Genomic DNA, 19,962 nt, shown 5'->3' with positions numbered 1-19,962 from the left:
ATTCCTTGTGTGAGACTGTGAGAGTTGAACTATTTCCGTAACAGACAAAATTTATGACTCTACAAATACTAGTGATTTGTCTTATGGTAGAATTAGAGGAAACATTAATACAACTTGTATGTCACTTTCTAGTTAACTAAGCTGACTCTATCAATATGGCCCTTTGTTATAGGAACAGTTCTGCAAAATAAAAGGCTATCTGGAGGAAGAACTAGACTACAGAAAACAAGCTCTTGACCAAGCATATATGGTAGGTACAACAAGCGATAGAGACACCCGGAGTATTTACAGTGAAGTACTGTGAAATGAAGTATCCTATTTAATTTTCCATGCTATGTGCTTGAATAGATCACGACATGCAGTTTATTCATTGACTGGTTTTCAGTTCTAATTTTAGAACAAATACATTCCTAGCTCTTTACTTATTCTTGTAAGATTCTTATAAGATATTCTTATAATATCTAATAAATATTCAATTATACTTCATTTTTTAACAATTAAAAGGCCAGACATGGTGCCTCATGCATGTAATCCCAGCACCTTTGTGAAACCAACGTGGGCAGATCCCTTGAGTCCCGGAATTCAAGACCAGTGTGAGCAACATGGTGAAATCCTGTATCTCAAAAACAAAGATAAAAATACAAAATACAAAAATTACATGCACCTTGTAGTGCTAGCCACTCAGGAGGCTGAGGAGGGAGGATTCATTGAGCCTGGGAGGCCAAGGCTGTAGTGAGCTGTGATCATGCCACTGTACTCCAGCCTGGGCAACAGAGCAAGATCCTGTCTCAAAACAAAACAAAAACAATTAAATATATGTTGTGGATAATATATAGATGAAGAACATTGAATGGCAGTGTAGATTAAAGAGAAATTTTATTGAATCAAATTCAATCATTTGGGAGGCGGATCTAGTAGTGGAATAATGTGTTTAATGTTTGTTATGCATATTTTTAATTCATTTATCTCTTACAACAACCCTGTGAGGTATAGGTAAGATTATTACGATTATTATTCATATCTCACATATGAGGATAGTAAGATTTAGAGAATTTAAGGACTTTGCCCAAGTTGATAAGTGGGTAGTGTATAGATCTGACTCCAGATCCTGTGGCCTACCATAATCCAGCCACAGCAACTGAGGCTTCCATGGTAAATGGGCTGTGCCATTTGTCTCCCACAGAAGATTATGCTGATTAAGGGCCACATGTGATCCATTCTCCTCTACCAAATTCCTATTACACAATTCTTCATACTGAACTATAGCTCACATTTCTTCTCTCCTTATGCTCTACTGTACATTAATTCATGGTTATGAATCAAAAGAAAAAGAGCAAATTAAAGGAACATTTCAAAGAATTCCTAGCAGAGGTTTTTATAATGCTTTCCTGGAAGCAGCTTGAGTCACTTTTGGGGAAGGAGTGAAGTACTTAGTCCCTGCTTGTAACAAAGACGAACTTGTCTTTGCATTCCAAAATGAGTAAGAGATTCTGAGCTTGTTTGATGGGGAAAGAAGAGAATGGGCATTCGTTGCTAATTAGAGACAGAGAAGGAAGTGATTTTTGCTTCACTTCTACCTTTCACCCTTGCCTCTTCCACCTGTAAGAAATTAAGTTGTGTGTTTATGTGGCTCCTGAGACTACTGAGTACTCATTCAGAAAACTATATTTATCCTTAAAAAGATGAGATCTGCTTAGCCCCAGGACAAGAGCTAGGAAAATATTTCTCACCAAAGCATGTCTGGTCACTTCTGTCAGACTTAGTAGAGATAAGATTGTAGATTTTAGCAACAGTTATTTGAAGCATATCAAAAAAGAAAGAAAAAGAAACAGATATAAGAGGCAGTGGATCCTTCATCTACAAAAGAAAGACTCAGAGAAATATTATAATGAGAGCAGCCATAAATCTCAGAGAACTTATAAACAGACCAATTCCAAAACTTTAGGACATTTTTGGATTTTATTTCTCAATATTATTTCAAGAAAAAAATTTGGAGACCATAAAGCCATCTTCAAGTACCAGAGGTTTGTCATGTATTAATAGAATGGGGGCGGTATTTTGTGCACAAAATATATCTCCAATTTTAAGTATTTTGTCCTAACTTAGACTATTTATTTCTAGAAGTATGGCCACTATGGTAGATGTCCTTAAATATATGAAGAGCTCTCTTGTTTTTAGGGGGGGTTTTGTTTGTTTGTTTGTTTGTTGTTTTGAGACGGAGTTTCACTCTTGTTGCACAGGCCAGACTGCAATGCCCGATCTTGGCTCCCTGCAACTTCCACCTCCCAGATTCAAGTGATTCTTCTGTCTCAGTCTCCTGAGTAGCTGGGATTACAGGCACACACCACCATGCCCAGCTAATTTTTTATATTTTTGGTAGAAATGGGGTTTCACCATATTGGCCAGGCTGTTCTCAAAATCCTGACCTCAGATGATCCACCTGCCTCGGGCTCCCAAAGTGCTGGGATTACAGGTGTGAGCCACCGCACCTAGCCAAAGCTGTCAAGTAGAAGTGAGGGCCGGGCGCGGTGGCTCAAGCCTGTAATCCCAGCACTTTGGGAGGCCGAGACGGGTGGATCACGAGGTCAGGAGATCGAGACCATCCTGGCTAACACAGTGAAACCCCGTCTCTACTAAAAATACAAAAAACTAGCCGGGCGAGGTGGCGGGCGCCTGTAGTCCCAGCTACTCGGGAGGCTGAGGCAGGAGAATGGCTTAAACCTGGGAGGCAGAGTTTGCAGTGAGCTGAGATCCGGCCACTGCACTCCAGCCTGGGCAACAGAGCGAGACTCCGTCTCAAAAAAAAAAAAAAAAAAGTAGAAGTGAGAACACACTTATTCTCAGCTACTCTTTAGGATAGGAAGTACAGTTATTATAACAAAGTGAGGGCTTTCTAAAAAGGAAGAGTATATAAAATGGGTAGGGATCCAAGAAAGAACAAATGTTCCCTCACTAGAGAAGTTCATGGATTGGATAGATGACCCTTACGGAATCTCATAAAAGGGGATTTTCAGAAGTGTAATTAGGCTAGAGAAGCTTTGAAATTATTTTCTTGCTAAGATCCTTTAAGACTAAAGTTGACGGCCATACACATATACATACATAGCGTACACTCCCACACCGCATATCAATGCCAAGTTCCAAAGTTAGACTTTTCTAATTCTATTTGCCAGAGAATCCAGGAACTAGAAGCTACTTTGTACAATGCTCTACAGCAAGAAACTGTTATCAAGTTTGGTGAATTATTAAGTGAAAAACAGCAAGAGGAGCTGAGGACGGCAGTAGAAAAGTTACGGCGGCAAATGCTGAGGAAGAGCAGAGAGTATGACTGTCAGATTCTTCAGGAGAGAATGGAGCTCTTACAGCAAGCCCATCAGGTGAGGACTGAGTCACTGCCTCTGCGTAGGGTTAGTACTAGCAAATGGGACTTAGTACTAAGTACACGGTATTGAGTATGGGTATGGAGAAGCCGAGGAGATACAAGTTATTTTCAGAGAGTAAAATAAATAACCATTGTTTTCTACCTTCATGCACATATAATAATGACAGTTTTATAATAATTCAATCTTGAGAAAATTGGCATTTCAGAAGGACTGCATACGGCTACTATTTTTAGAACTACATTTTCATGAAATACCCTTTGAATTTCATGGAGTCTGATTATCTACATTATGCAGGGAAGCAGGACACTCTCCAGGGCAAAAATAGTGCTTTCCATTTATTGCTCACTCCAGTCCGTAACCAAGGCTGATAACAATCCGAATAGTGTAAAAGAGAACAAGGATCGTTCACATTACAAACATCACCAACAACAAAGCCCGGCAGCTGCTGTTTACTTACTGACATTTGCTTTATGTCAGTAAGTAAACTAAGGAATCTACTTACATCATTTCCTTTAATCTTCATAATAGCCCTATGAGGTAAGTATTTTTATTATCTCAGTTTTGGAGATAACAATACTAAAGATAAGAATGTTTAAGTGATTTGCCCAAGATGACACAGATGGTAAGCAACAGTCAGGATGACAGCCTAGGTCTGCTGAACTCGAAGGCCAGTGTGTCTGAACACTATTATACCATCATCCATGACTTATGTGATTCATCAGCAAGGCTCAAAATAGGTACCCAATACTAATTTCCAGCCAACATTTTTTATTGCAACTCTCTATTCACACCATAGCTTGACAGTTGAGGGCTGAGATCCTGGTCAAAATACAGATTCAATAAGGATTCCACAACTGAAAGTGTCAGGTTATAGTATTAAATCCTCAGAAGCTATGAGAAGCAACTGGTACAAAATCCAGATGGTATGAATAAGCAGTACGAATTGTGTGGTCATCAGTGATCACAGTAAGTGGAAAAGAAGAAGGGGTTCTTTTATGAGGCAAATCAAAACAATTCATGGGGGACATGACACTTAGCACCCTTCAGATGCAGGCAGGAGCTTTGTGGATTTTATAGGCTAACAGATTACCGGAGTAGGTGGAGAATTCTGAAGTCACGCGTCCCAGAAATGATAAATACATACATGTTCCTATTAATGCCCCCTCAGATTCCATCACAAAGGTTTGGGTTTTGACCCATGGAAAGACTCAAAGTCTTTAATAATAGACTCTATGGCATCATTGCATTGCTTCGTGCACTTTTCTTCTAGCAGGGGATAAAAATGTTCCCTGCACAAATTTCTTGTGCTGCAATAGCATGTAATTACTTTCAACAAATTGGGAGTTATGTCATGGAAACACAGAAGTGTTTATTTTTAAGATGGACTAATAGTTATCTAAATTTATTTATGATAAAAACCTTTATTCCATTTGAGTATTTCTTTAACCATTTAGCTAGGATACTTCACTCCTGAAAGAGTGAAGTTTAAGTTATCCAGTAGCGTCAGTAGTATACTGCATTTCTGAACCTCAGAGAGTTTCGCTGACATTTTCCATCCATCTCCTAAACAAATGTTCATTAGAATATGCCTTTCCCAGTTATTTCTTACTCTTCTTCTTCCCTTTTAATTAATAGCTGAGTTTCATAGAATTATTGCAGAAGATATTGGCCAGGATTTTTCACATATAACTATGTAATACACTCTAACTTCTAAAATATAGCACTAACCATTTATTACACAGTTCTGCTTGAATATTTAAGAGTGAACTGGTGAGTTCTCATCCTTACTTCTCTTCTCTCTCCCCATCTGCCTGTCCTAGTCAGTAGAATTACCATATCTCAAATCACTCTGGCTAGAAACACTGGAGTCTTCTCTGTTCTTTCCCTGTAAGCATTAATATAGCACCGCATCCAACTGGCATTTCCCCTGAAATGTTTCTGATACTGGTCCATTTTGTTCATTTTTGTCACCCCAGGCATGTGCAGGGCCTTTCATTATTCGACCAGCTTCCAGGTACTGCCAAATGTTCTCTATGTGAATCTGACTCCATCATCTATGCATTTATTCAGTCAAACCTTTAAATGTGTTTCCTAGGTGATAAATACTGTGCTGACAGAGAAGTCACCGTGGACCCTGCCTCCACAAAATGTAGGATCCATAGAAGGATATAAAATGATTAACACAAAGAAAAATAATTATGATATATCATAATAAATGGCATTTTTAAAAGCACATGCAGGTGCCATGGGGCCTAGTTCTAGCTCTCCTTTTTTCAGTCCACCACACATCTCATCTCAGATTTTTCTCACTTTAACTCATGGTACATTTTTGCCCCAAAGCCTCCATGGTCCCAATTTCCAGTTGAGTAGAGTCTTATGCAGGTCTCTTCAGTTCCTTCAGTAGCTGACTACCCCTCCCTCCAAAACCAGATTTGACCCAACCCCAGAGCATACTTCCCTCTCCACTCATGCAAAACATCCTGGTCCCACTTGTGCTGTGATTTTCTACCTCTAAGCCCCTGTTGCATAATTGCTCATCCTAACATGTCCATTAGTTTTCATTGCATTCATCTAAGTGTTCTCATTTTTCCAGTCCCAGTTTAAGATCCAACCCCTTCAGGATCCTCTCCGTGATGAAAATTTTTAAAATGAACCACATACTGCTCAAAAAAATCTACACTCTATATTCTGTTATGCACTCATTCACAACCATTTATTGAGGGCCTGCAGTGTACCAGGTGCTGGGAGTGTAATGGTAAGCAAAGACATACAGATCACTACTCTCATCTATGTCACAGAGGGACAGGGACAGAGCCACAGCACAAATGAACAATGACTGAGGCAATTTCTGAGAGTGGCAATAAGTGCTATGCAGAAACGTATACAATGTGTGTGTGAGTTTGGGAGTAGGATTGGCCACTTTAGGCTGGCTGGTCACAGAAGGCCTCTCTGAAAATACCTAAGATCCAAGAAATGAGCCACACAAAGATCTTGGCCAAGTGTCCCAGAAGTCAGGAACAACAAGGGCTAAGTCCCTATCATCAGAATAAGTTTGGAATAGTCAAGGAACAGAGCAAAGGAAGGCTAGAATGTTAGGAGCACACTCAGCCAGAGTGAGGTTGATAGGAGGAGACATCCGAGAACTAAGAAAGGACCACATCACATAGGGCTTTGCAGGAGTTCGAGTTTTATTCTGAGTACAACTCTTCCCCACCCACTTCAACTCAGGGGACCATGGAGATCATTTTTACATTCTGAGAGTTCACAGTGGCTGATAGATGAATGTAGTATGGTCAAAATAAAAGGCGGGAAGAGCAGGTAGAAGCTGCCACACCAGTCCTGACAAGGGAAGACAATGACTTGGTGAACTTGGTATCAGTAGAAATAAAAAGAAGTGGGTAGAAAAGGAATGTTTTAGATCCAACAAGGTTTCCTGTTGGGTGGATGGCAAAGGGATGGGAAGCAAAAATAAATCAAGTGTACATCATATGATGTAGCATAACACATTTATTTAACAACAAAAAAAATGTGTGGACACCTTCTTCATGCTAAACACTACACTAGGCATTGGAGATGGGTGATAAAGTTATTCAGTTTTTTCCATTGTTTACCTTTTCTATTTAATTTTGTTATTCCATCTGGATCTGATAGTTCTTTGAAATCTGGAACTAATTGGTGCCTTATCGGTATTGTCCATTACATTCAGCACAGTCATGAGCATGTAAGGAGGTGCCCAACAAGCGTAGACGTGGTGCTGAATGGATGCTGCAGTAATTTTACATATTCATGATTTTGTCCATATAGGACTGCCTGCATATCCAGCAGACATGCCAAGGAATTACTTGAACACTCAAGGTAGAAATATCTAGCAAATTTATTCTTTTACTGTGTAGCTATGGAGCACTGATAGCACTATGGAAATACACACCAGCACACACATCACATATGTATACATACACCATCAACATTCCAGTCCCATCCCTTTCTCCAGCATTCATTATGGCATAATTTCAAGGTTAACCTTTATGGTCTCACTCTGACCAAAACACACCATCTCTTCTTGCACAAACCTTAGCCCCCTTACTTTAAAGAAGAGTTTCTCAATCTCAGCACTGCTGAAATTTTGAAGCAGATATTTCTTTATTATTTTTTAGGGGGAGGGGTGGCTGTTCTGTGCCTTATCAGATGTTTAGTAGCATTTCTGGCTTCTACTTGGTAGATGCTAGATGCACATACTCCCAATTGTGATAATACAAAAATGTCAAGACATTTAGATAATGGTGATGGTTGCACAACTTTGTGAATATACTAAAACCACTGAATTACACAACTTAAAATAAATGAACATATTAACTAACCTTAAAAAAATGTGCAGAACTGCCAAATGTCCCTGACTGGAGCAGGGAGAGACAAACAGTTGAGATCCACTCTTTTAAAGAGAAGGAGATATGCTTTCCAAGTTCAAGTACCCCTTGTTCTAGCTTCCCCTTTTTTCTCCTACCACTGCATTATAAAAACCTCTCTATATTATCATCCCATTTGGCTTCTAGTGTTTTCTTCATACACTCCATTTCTCTATTTTCTAATTATTCCCAGCAGAGGTATTAAAGAAGAAGCCTGCATTGTATAACCATGTACATGAACACAAAAAGCCTTTAGATTGCCAGATATAAATGTGAAGACTTTATTTTACTTGTAAATAATTGTATGTAATGTTGATTTCAAATACTTGGTGTTTAAATTAGTGGAATTTTGCTACATAATTGAGAGGTAAGTTCAAAGACAGTCTTGGAACTTTTCGTCTTTAGGATTACTTGTGTTATGTTTGTTATGTTCTGGTGTTTTCCTAATTTACCAGTTCCCTCCTGGGAATGTTTGTTGATGTGTAATCTCTACTTTGTTTTATGAGAATTTACCAATTCTATTTTGTGAGAAAATTCTATCCTGAAACAAGGCTGAAATAGAGTTAAGAAAAAAAAAAGGTTAAGAAAGAACAATTGGATTGTTTACATCTATATCAGTCAGCCTCAGCCATCTTTAATGTGGTAACAAACAATCAAAATCTCAATCCAAATGGTTCATAACAAAGCTCGTTTCTTGCTCTCTAGTTCTGAGACATACTACACCCTCTATAAGGATTTGATATTCCCAAATCTTATTCCAACTCGCATTCCACTGGCCAAAACAAGTCTCTTTGCCAAACTCAATATCAGTGGTGTGGAATCTACACCTCACTAGGAAGGGGTCTACAGGGATAGGCCCAGTAGAAAGGGTAGCAAATATTTTTTGAAAAGAGAGTCAGTAACAATGATTTTCTACCACAAGCATAGATAATTTCTGAAGCATGCAACATGTTTTTGGTTGGGGAAAAACATAGATGTGATGTTTCCAGCTGCTTGTACAAATATTCAGGTTTGTATAGGAATGTTCATGTTTTCGTTTGGTGAATTATTTTTCTGCACAACTTACCACCTACTGATGCTTTCTTTCTTTTCTTTTCTTTCTTCAGAGAATTCGTGACTTAGAAGATAAAACAGACATCCAGAAAAGACAAATCAAGGACTTAGAAGAAAAGGTATGTGTCAGGTTCAATAAGTATCTTATTATTTGTTCAACCAGAAAGCAGTATTGATTTTGCTCACTGTATTTTCTTTCTGGCTTCTCAGTTAATTTGTGTGTCTTGCAGAGGCAGGTGTAGTTACAGTAAACCTAGCTTTCACCTTCAGTCAGTCAGAATACCAGGAAAGAGTCTGCCATCAGTAACCTAGCCTTCACGTGTTTGTCTTTTGTGTTTCTTTCCTATTTTTTAATGTATTTTCTTTCCTTAGTTTCCCCTTCCTTATCTTCATTTCCTTTGCAAAAGTTTCTTCTGAATTTGGTTACCCTACTTTGCTCTGTTTTTTTAAAAAAAACCTTTTAGCACCTTTTTTAAAAACTTTTTCCATTATCATTCATAAAAAGACCTTTCATCCTTGTGCTGCAGTTTCACCTTAACAATCAGTTCAGAAATTTGGATTGATATGTGATAATCATGTTGTCCTGTCACACCCCAGGGATCTCAAAGAGTGGCTGCTTCCTCCAAGTTGGCCAGTGTTTTTGAGGGGTATAACAACGTGGCTCTAACAGAGGGCACTTGGAAATGCATGTGGGGTGGGAGCACAGACAGAGCTCAGACTGGGATGCTGAACAAGCTGCAGTGAGCTACACAGGCTTACACAACAAAAAAAGTCAAAGCCTGGAATTCCCGAGCAAGATGGCCAAATAGGAACAGCTCCGGTCTGCAGCTCCCAGCCAGACCAACACAGAAGGCGGGTGATTTCTGCATTTCTAACTGAGGTACCTGGTTCATCTCATTAAGACTGGTTAGACAGTGGGTGCAGCCCACGGAGGGCAAACCAAAGCAGAGTGGGGTGTTGCCTCACCCAAGAAGTGCAAGGGGTCAGGGAACTCCCTCCCCTAGCCAAGGGAAGCTATGAGGGACTGTGCCGTGATGGTGCACTCTAGCCCAGATACTACGCTTTTCTCACGATCTTCACAACCCACAGACCAGAAGATTCCCTCAGGTGCCTACACCACAAGGACCCTGGGTTTCAAGCACAAAACTGGGAGGCTGTTTGGGCAGACACTGAGCTAGCTGCAGGAGTTTTTTTTAATACCCCAGTGGCAGCTGGTATGCCATCAGGACAGAACCATTCACTCCCCTGGAAAAGGGCCTGAAGCCAGAGAGCCAAGTGGTCTTGCTCAGTGGATCCCACCCCCACGGAGCCCAGCAAGCTAAGATCCACTGGGTTGAAATTCTCACTGCCAGCTCAGCAGTCTGACGTCAACCTGGGATGCTCGAGCTTGGTGGAGGGGAGGAGTGTTCACCATTACTGAGGCTTGAGTAGGCACTTTTCCCCTCACAGTGTAAACAAAGCCCCAGGGAAGTTCAAACTAGGCAGAGCCCACCACAGGGCCACAAAGCTGCTGTAGCCAGACTGCCTCTCTAGATTCCTCCTCTCTGGGCAGGGCATCTCTGAAGGAAAGGCAGCACTCCATTCAGGGGCTTATGGATAAAACTCCCATCTCTCTGGGACACAGAACTTAGGGGAAGGGGCGGCTGTGGGTGCAGCTTCAACAGACTTAAACGTTCCTGCCTGCTGGCTCTGAAGAGAGCAGTGGATCTCCTAGCACAGTGCTTGAGCTCTGTGAAGGGACAGACTGCCTCCTCAAGTGGGTCCCTGACCCCCATGCCTCCTGACTGGGAGATACCTCCCAGCAGAAGTTGACAGACACCTCATACAGGAGAGCTCTGACTGGCATCTGACTTGTGCTCTTCTGGGATGAAGCTTCCAGAGGAAGGAGCAGGCAGCAATCTTTGCTATTCTGCAGCCTCCGTTGGTGATAACCAGGCAAACAGAGTCTGGAGTGGACCCCCAGCAAACTCCAGAAGACCTGCAGCAGAGGGGCCTGACTGTTAGAAGGAAAACTAACAAACAGAAAGCAATAGCATCAACATCAATGAAAAGGACAACCATGCAAAAACTCTATCCAAAGGTCATCAACAGCAAAGACCAAAGATGGATAAATCCATGAAGATGAGGAAAAACCAGCACAAAAAGGATGAAAATTCCAAAAACCAGAATGCCTCTTCTCCTCCAATGGATCAAAACTCCTCGCCAGAAAGGGAACAAAACTGGATGGAGAATGAGTTTGACAAATTGACAGAAGTAGGCTTCAGAAGGTGGGTAATAACAAACTCCTCTGAGCTAAAGGAGCATGTTATAACCCAATGTAAGGAAGCTAAGAAACTTAATAAAAGGTTGGAGGGATTGCTAACTAGAATAACCAGTTTAGAGAAGAACATGCATGATCTGATGGAGCTGAAAAACACAGCACGAGAACTTCGTGAAGCATGCAGTATCCATAGCTGAATCAATCAAGCAGAAGAAAGGATATCAGAGATTGAAGATCAACTTAATGAAATAAAGTGTGAAGACAAGATTGGAGAAAAAAGAATGAAAAGGAATGAACAAAGCTTCTAACAAATATGAGACTATGCATAAAGACCAAACCTACGTTTGATTGGTGTACCTGAAAGTGATGGAGATAATGGAACTAAGTTCGAAAACACACTTCAGGATATTATCCAGGAGAACTTCCCCATCCTAGCAAGACAGGCCAACATTCAAATTCAGGAAATACAGAGAACACAACAAAGATATTCCTCAAGAAGAGCAGCCCTAAGACACATAATCATCAGATTCAGCAAGGTTGAAATGAAGGAAAAAATGTTAAGCACAGCCAGAGAGAAAGGGTGAGTTACCCACAAAGGGAAGCCCATCAGACTAATTAGTGGATCTCTCAGCAGAAACCCTACAAACCAGAAGAGAGTAGGGGCCAATATTCAACATTCTTAAAGAAAATAATTTTCAACCCAGAATTTCATATCCAGCCAAACTAAGCTTCATAAGTGAAGGAGAAATAACCCTTTACAGACAAGCAAATGCTAAGGGATTTTGTCACCACCAGGCCTGCCTTACAAGAGCTCCTGAAGGAAGCACTAAATATGAAAAGGAAAAACCGGTACCAGCCACTGCAAAATCAACCCAAAATGTAAAGACCATCAACACTATGAAGAAACTGCATCAACTAAGAGGCAAAATAACCATCTAGCATCATAATAACAGGATCAAATTCACACATAACAATATTAGCCTTAAATGTAAAGGGGCTAAATGCTCCAATTAAAAGGCACAGACTGGCAAATTGGATAAAAAGTCAAAGCCATCAGTGTACTGTATTCAGGAAACCCATCTCATGTGCAAAGACACACATAGACTCAAAATAAAGGAATGGAGGAAGATTTACCAAGCAAGTGAAAAGCCAAAAATTTTAAAATGGGGGGTTGCAATTTTAGTCTCTGATTAAACAGACTTTAAACCAACAAAAATCAAAAAAGACAAAGAAGGGCATTACATAACGGTAAAGAGATCAATGCAACAAGAAGACCTAAATATCCTAAATATATATGCATCCAGTACATGAGCACCCAGATTCATAAAGCAAGTTCTTAGAGACCTACAAAGAGACTTAGACTCACACACATGAATAGTGGGAAACTTTAACACCCCACTGTCAATATTAGACAAATCAACAAGACAGAAAATTAACAAGGAAATTCAGGACTTGAGCTCAGCTCAGAACCAAGCAGACCTAATAGACATCTACAGAACTCTCGACCCCAAATCAACAGAACATGCATTCTGCTCAGCGCCACATAGCTCTTATTCTAAAATCGACCATATAATAGAAAATAAAACACTCCTCAGCAAATGCGAAAGAACAGAAATCATAACAAACAGTCTCTCAGACCACAGTGCAATCAAATTAGAACTCAGGATTAAGAAACTCACTCAAAACCATACAACTACATGGAAACCAAATAACCTGCTCCTGAATGACTACTGGGTAAATAACGAAATTAAGGCAGAAATAAATAAGCTATTTGAAACCAATGAGAACAAAGACACAACATACCAGAATCTCTGGGACACAGCTAAAACAGTGTTTACAGGGAAATTTGTAGCACCAAATCCCCACAGGAGAAAGCGGGAAAGATCTAAAATTGCCACCCTAACATAACAATTAAAAGAACTGGAGAATCAAGAGCAAACAAATTCAAAAGCTAGCAGAAGACAAGAAATAACTAAGATCAGAGCAAAACTGAAGGAGATAGAGACACGAAAAACCCTTCAAAAAATCAGTGAATCTAGGAGCTGGTTTTTTTGAAAAGATTAACAAAATAGATAGACCACTAGCCAGACTAATAAAGAAGAAAGGAGAGAAGAATCAAATAGATCCAATAAAAAATGATAAAGGGGAGATCACCACTGATCTCACAGAAGTACAAACTGCAATCAGAAAATACTATAAACACCTTTATGCAAATAAATAGAAAATCTAGAAGAAATGGATAAATTCCTGGATACATACAGCCTCCCAAGACTAAATCAGGAAGAAGTCAAATACCTGAATAGACCAATAACAAGTTCTGAAATAAAGGCAGTAATTAATTGCCTACCAACCAAAAAAAGCCCAGGACCAGACAGATTCACAGCTGAATTCTCCCAGAGGTACAGAGAGGAGTTGGTACCATTCATTCTGAAACTATTCCAAACAATAGAAAAAGGGGGACTTCTCCCTAACTCATTTTCTGAGACCAGCATCATCCTGATACAAAACCTGGCAGAGACACAACAACAACAACAACAAAATTCAGGCCAGTGTCCCTGATGAACATCACTGTGAAAATCCTCAATAAAATACTGGCAAACCAAATCCAGCAGTACATTAAAAACCTTATCCACCACAATCAAGTTGGCTTCAACCCTGGGATGCAAGGTTGGTTCAACATACGTAAATCAATAAACATAATCCATCACATAAACAGAACCAATGACAAAAAACACATGATTATCTCAATAGATGCAGAAAAAGCCTTTGATGAAATTCAACGCCCCTTCATGCTAAAAACACTCAATCAACTAGATATTGATGGAACATATCTCAAAATAATAAGAGCTATTTATGACAAACCCACAGCCAATATCATACTGAATGGGCAAACGCTGGAAGCATTCCCTTTGAAAACCAGCACAAAACAAGAATGCCATCTCTCACCACTCGGAAGTTCTGGCCCGGAATATCGGGCAAGAGAAAAAAATAAAGGGTATTCAAATGGGAAGAGAGGAAGTCAAATTGTCTCTGTTTGCAGATGACATGATTGTGTATTTAGAAAACCCCATTGTCTCAGCCCAAAAACTTAAACTGATAAGCAACTTCAGCAAACTCTCAAGACACAAAATCAGTGTGCAAAAATCACAAGCATTCCTATACACCAATAATAGGCAGACAGTCAAATCATGAGTGAACTCCCATTAACAATTGCTACAAGGAGAATAAAATACCTAGGAATACAATTTACATGGGAAGGACCACTTCAAGAAGAAATAAAATTCACTGCTCAAGGCAATAAGAGAGAACACAAACAAATGGAAAAACATTCCATGCTCATGGATAGGAAGAATCAATATCATGAAAATGGCCATACTGCCCAAAGTAATTTATAGATCAACACTATTCCCATCAAGTTACCATTTACTTTCTTCACAGAATTAGAAAAAACTATTTTAAATTTCATATGGAACCAAAGAAGAGCCCATATAGCAAAGACAATCCTAAGCAAAAAGAACAAAGCTGGAGGCGTCATGCTACCTGACTTCAAACTCTACTACAAGGCTACAGTAACCAAAACAACATAGTACTGGTACCAAAACAGATATATAGACCAATGGAACAGAACAGAGGCCTCGGAAATAACACCACACATCTACAACCATCAGATCTTTGACAAAACTGACGAAAACAAGCAATGGAGAAAGGATTCCCTATTTAATAAATGGTATTCAGAAAACCAGCTAGCCATATTCAGAAAACTGAAACTGGACCCCTTCCTTACACCTCATATAAAAATTAACTCAAGGTGGATTAAAGATTTACATGTAAGACCCAAAACCATAAAACCCTGGAAGAAAACCTAGGCAATACCATTCAGGACATAGGCATGGGCAAAGACTTCATAACTAAAACACCAAAAACAATGGCAACAAAATCCAAAATTGACAAATGGGATCTACTTAAGCTAAAGAGCTTCCGCACAGCAAAAGAAACCATCATCAGGGTGAACAGGTAATGGGATAACCTACAGAATGGGAGGGAATTTTTGCAATCTATCCATCTTACAAAGGACTATTATCCAGAATCTACAGGGAACTTAAACAAATTTACAAGAAAAAACAAGCAACCCCATCAAAAAGTGGGCAAAGGATATAAACAGACACTTTTCAAAATAAGACATAATACGGCCAACAAACAGATGAAAAAAAGCTCATCATCACTGGTCATTAGAGAAATGCAAATTAAAGCCACAAAGAGATGCCATCTCACACCAGTTAGAATGGCTATCATTAAAAAGTCAGGAAACAACAGATGCTGGAGAGGATGTGGAGAAATAGGAATGATTTTACACCATTGGTGGGAGTGTAAATTAGTTCAACCATTGTGGAAGACAGTGTGGCGATTCCTCCAGGATCTAGAACTAGAAATACCATTTGACACGGCAATCCCATTACTGGATTTATAACCCAAAGGATTATAAATTATAAACCCATTACTGGATGTATAACCCAAAGGATTATAAATCATTCTACTATAATGACACATGCACACATGTGTTTATTGCAGCACTATCCACAATAGCAAAAACCTGGAACCAACCCAAATGCCCATCAATGTTAGACTGGATAAAGAAAATGTGGCACAGGGCCAGGTGCAGTGGCTCATGCCTGTAATCCCAGCACCTTGGGAGCCGAGCTGGGCGGATCACAAGGTCAGGAGATTGAGACCATCCTGGCTAACACGGTGAACCCCATCTCTACTAAAAATACAAAAAATTAGCCGGACGAGGTGGCGAGCGCCTGTAGTCCCAGCTACTCGGGAGGCTGAGGCAGGAGAGTGCCGTGAACCCGGCAGGCAGAACTTGCAGTGAGCCGAGATTGTGCCACTGCATTCCAGCCTGGGCAACAGAACAAGACTCTGTCTCAAAAAAAAAAAAAAAATGTGGCACATACACACCATGGAATACTATGCAGCCATAAAAAACAATGAGTTCATATCCTTTGCAGGGACATGGATGAAGTTGGAAACTATCATTCTCAGCAAACTAACAGAGGAAAAGAAAAGCAAACACCGTATGTTCTCACTCTTAAGTGGGAGTTGAACAATGAGAACATACAGGCACAGGTTGGGGAACATCACACACCAGGGCCTGTCAAGGGGTGGGGAGCAAGGCGAGGGAGAGCATTAGGAAAAATACCTAATGTAGATGATGGGTTGATGGGTGCGGCAAACCACCGTGGCACACGTATACCTATGTAACAAACCTGCACGTTCTGTGTGTGTATCCCAGAATTTAAAGTATTATAATAATAATAATAATAATAATAAAGTCTGGCCCAAGACACCAGGAACATTCTGCTGAGGGAAAGAGCAAGGATGCCAAATAGGTTTTTCTCTGGAATTCCAGTGAGATTGACTGAAGTAGCTACCTGAATCCCTGTATGTAAAACGATATTGCTGTTTTATAATAGCTTCCATAGGCACACAAGAAGAAAATAGCAAACTATCTGCCCTTCTGCAACAGTGATTAGAATTTGGTTCATCCCAGATTGCTTCTATAATTATCTGTATACGTGAGGTTAAAGGGAGTTGGTAGGCTCAAGTAGCCAGACCACCAGGCATCCAGATTTCTGTATAGGGTGGGTCTTCAGTACTCATTTGACCTTAGGTAAATAACTTGACTTCCTCTGTCTAAGCCGTATCTCTAAAACAGGGATGATAACATTTGCCCTTTCCTCCTCCCTTGGGTTCCATGAGGAAAAAATGAGATCACTTATGTGAAAAAGGAAACACTAAAAAAGTATAAGTCAAATTCTAAAAGTGTAATTTTAAAAATTCCGACCCAAAGTATACGTTCTCTGCAAAATTTTAAATTTGAATTTCTCACATTTCAGAGGGGGCTATTTAGTTCTAAGAGATTGAATGAGGCAACAATAACGTACAATAAATTTCCCAGTGATTGGCAGGAAGCCTCACAGAAGGCGGGGGTTGCTTTCAGCTTCCCTGTTTGTCAAAGACCACACTTAATATCTTCCATTTTCCATGCTTTTGAATGGCCAGTGCTTAGCTATCTCTCTGCTAATTCATAAGCTACCCTAGGGCTGGCTCAAGGGAAAAGTCAAAGTTAAGGCTATTCTGCCCCCAAAACTTGACGATACCCATTCAGTTCCCGTCCAGCTGAGGTTTAAAAATTAAAAAACAAAAAGAGGAGGAAAAAAAAATCTATCAATGTCATCACCTTAGCCATTCTCTAAATAAAACCCTCAAAAATTTTGGAAGAAGGGAGATTAAGATCATATTCATTGTTGGAATTCAATGTAAATTTTTTCACAATTCTTTTGCTCAGTACACTTTACAGGTCTGAACTTCCTAAACTTTTATGATAATGGAGAAATAACCTTACTTCAAAGAAAACAAGGATCAACAATATACAGTGTATTTATCAACACTGCATATTTCACATATGGTAGCAAATTCAACCACTTCAAAAACAATCCAGTTGACTTCTAATTAGATATTTGATTAGAGATGAGGTTTACGATTCACCTTCTACTCACTGGACTTCAGTTCTCCTCACCCTTAAGTCTAGTAAAAAGGCTAAAGATCCTTTATGCCAGAGATACTCTTCATTCTTCCCTTGTGGTACTTGAACACCCACTCAGGGTACATGTAATATCCCTTCTTTATTGTTTATTTCAATGCACACAGTTAGTATGAATCAGGTGGCAAGAACAAACCTAGCAAAATTGCTTCAGCTGTGTGCAGCACTTATCTACAGCATAATATCTGTATGCATCATATCTAGAGCACTTCCACTACCATCATTTCATCTGATTCTCATAATTACTCTATGAGACAGACACTACAGATGTTATGATCCCCTTTTATACAGATAATAAAACAATGGCTCAAAGAAATTAAACAAGTTGCCCAAAATTATGTAGCCAATTTATGGCAAATCAAAACCAGAGGTCAGGGTTTCTGACTCCAGATGGCATGATCTGCCCACCACACTGCAGGGATTAAGACTGTTATTACAGATTAAGTGATGGGCATCTCCTCATGCCCAGAGAGGTAGCTCTGATGTCTGATCTTCTCATAGGAATATTGGGAATGGGAATTTGCCCATTACTCTCCATTCTCCAACTTCTCCTGCTATAAGTTTACCTTCAAAGAATGAACAAAAAGCAACAGTTTTTGCTTTTCAGAATAATAGACTAGCCACCAATATATGCCTCTTAGAGCCATACTCATAACTTGTTTATAGAATTTAGCCATAGTGAAGCAAGAACCTTATAAGCAGTAGCATTAAAGGAAATATGCAAATAACATTCACAATATGAGAATGCCAAACATAACCCTTATTCACAGATGTGTCTAACAGTGTGTTCCTGGAGTGTGATAATCAAGTAAAAGACTTACTCTGTAAAAGAAAACCACCAAGAAAATCAATTATTTTTTAAAAACTGACCTGACCCATGGCTTTTTATAGTTAGTATACAGTTAATTATATACCTGTGCTACACAAGCACTGTTTGTCCACCTAATTATCTGTTTCTCAAGTGAAAATTTTTGGTGAAGAGAAACAAATCAGATTCCATTTAACTTCCATGAGTCAAATAAGAAGTCGTCTATCTTGGAGGCATAACAGCTGGAACAACATCACACATTTATTATCTGAAATGCCCATTGATGTAGAAGCAGTTCTTATACCAATAGCATGATCAGACATCCCCACTTGCCCAGGACAGACCCAGTTTTTACCTGTCAACCCAATGTAATTATTAACAGTGTCCATTTATTTCTCTGAAATGTTCCACTGTGAGTAATTAAGTATATATTTAGCCTACAGATTAATATTCTCCCGGCTGTGCCTTAATCCTAAAACCTATCATATTAACCAAAAAGATAGCACTGAGTGATTAAGTGTACATTCTGATCATATTTTGTATTTTTGAAATACCCTCTCATGCATGAAAGATAGAGATGGTGATATGTAACAAAGTTGGATTCAGGCTAGCTAAGCTTTAGCCCTCACTGTGCCATAAAATTGTATGAAATTAAACTATTGATTTACTGCTCTGCGCTTATTTTTCTTAAATATAAAATTAGGAGCTTAGACCAATTGTTCGTAAAACCACCTCATGATTCTAAAATGTATGAATCAATGTTAGTTGAACACTGATACTGTCAGTAGCAACATAAAAGGTGTGGATTTTTTTAAACAAAAAGGTGCTTGATGTTCATATGTGAAGTGATTAGACTTGAGCAATGTGGAAAAGCTGAGGTTTTGTACTACCTGAATGGCACTACAGAAATTCAGATTTACATAATCTTCTTCTTTTTCTTCTGCAGTTTCTGTTTCTATTCTTGTTCTTCTCTCTTGCCTTTATTCTATGGCCTTGATGTCAAGGTGCCTCTTAAAGGTAAGATTCCATTTAATTCTCAAAATGTGGTTCTAAGAGGTATTTGATAAAAAGGATGTTGCCTATAGTTACTATGCCTTTCTTTAGTTTTTTGTTTTGTTTTGTTTTGTTTTTTGAGACAGAGTCTTGTTCTGTCACCCAGGCTGGAATGCAGTGGTGCAATCAGATCATTCACTGGCAGCCTCAGTCTCCCAGGCTCAAAGCAATCTTCCAACCTCAGCCTGCTGAGTAGCTGGGACTATAGGCATATGTCACCATGCTCAGCTAATTTTTTGTTTGTTTGTTTTTAGTAGAGACAATGTCTCACTTTGTTGCTCAGGGTAGCCTTGAACTTCAGAGCTCAAGCAATCCTCCTGCCTTAGCCTCTCAAAGTGTTGACCAAGCCATCAGGCCTGGTCTATATTTTTTTAACTATGCTATATTTTTAAAAAGCA

General features: G+C 39.4%; 1 protein-coding gene across 15 annotated transcripts in view; it reads left to right on the top strand.

The window, feature by feature from the left end:
• JAKMIP2 (janus kinase and microtubule interacting protein 2) overlaps positions 1-19,962 on the top strand; it is a 192,756-nt gene that overhangs the window by 156,322 nt on the left and 16,472 nt on the right. For 10 of the 15 annotated variants that reach the window (XR_012414232.1, XM_065546940.2, XM_065546939.2 and 7 more), the window contains 4 exons: positions 173-250; positions 3,174-3,377; positions 8,893-8,958; positions 19,458-19,528. Coding sequence is in view for 14 of the 15 variants with exons in the window: in XM_065546940.2 (XP_065403012.1) it covers positions 173-250; positions 3,174-3,377; positions 8,893-8,958; positions 19,458-19,508 (399 nt within the window). In the remaining variant the exon portion in view is untranslated. The remainder of the gene's footprint in view (positions 1-172; positions 251-3,173; positions 3,378-8,892; positions 8,959-19,457; positions 19,529-19,962) is intronic. The other 5 variants (XM_065546938.2, XM_073994546.1, XM_073994550.1 and 2 more) reach the window with 3 other exon arrangements.

The sequence above is a fragment of the Macaca fascicularis genome, chromosome 6 (assembly GCF_037993035.2).
Source record: "Macaca fascicularis isolate 582-1 chromosome 6, T2T-MFA8v1.1".
Classification (NCBI taxonomy): domain Eukaryota; kingdom Metazoa; phylum Chordata; class Mammalia; order Primates; family Cercopithecidae; genus Macaca; species Macaca fascicularis.
The sequence above is the reverse complement of the archived record's forward strand: the minus strand, read 5'-3'. Positions and strand labels throughout refer to the sequence as shown.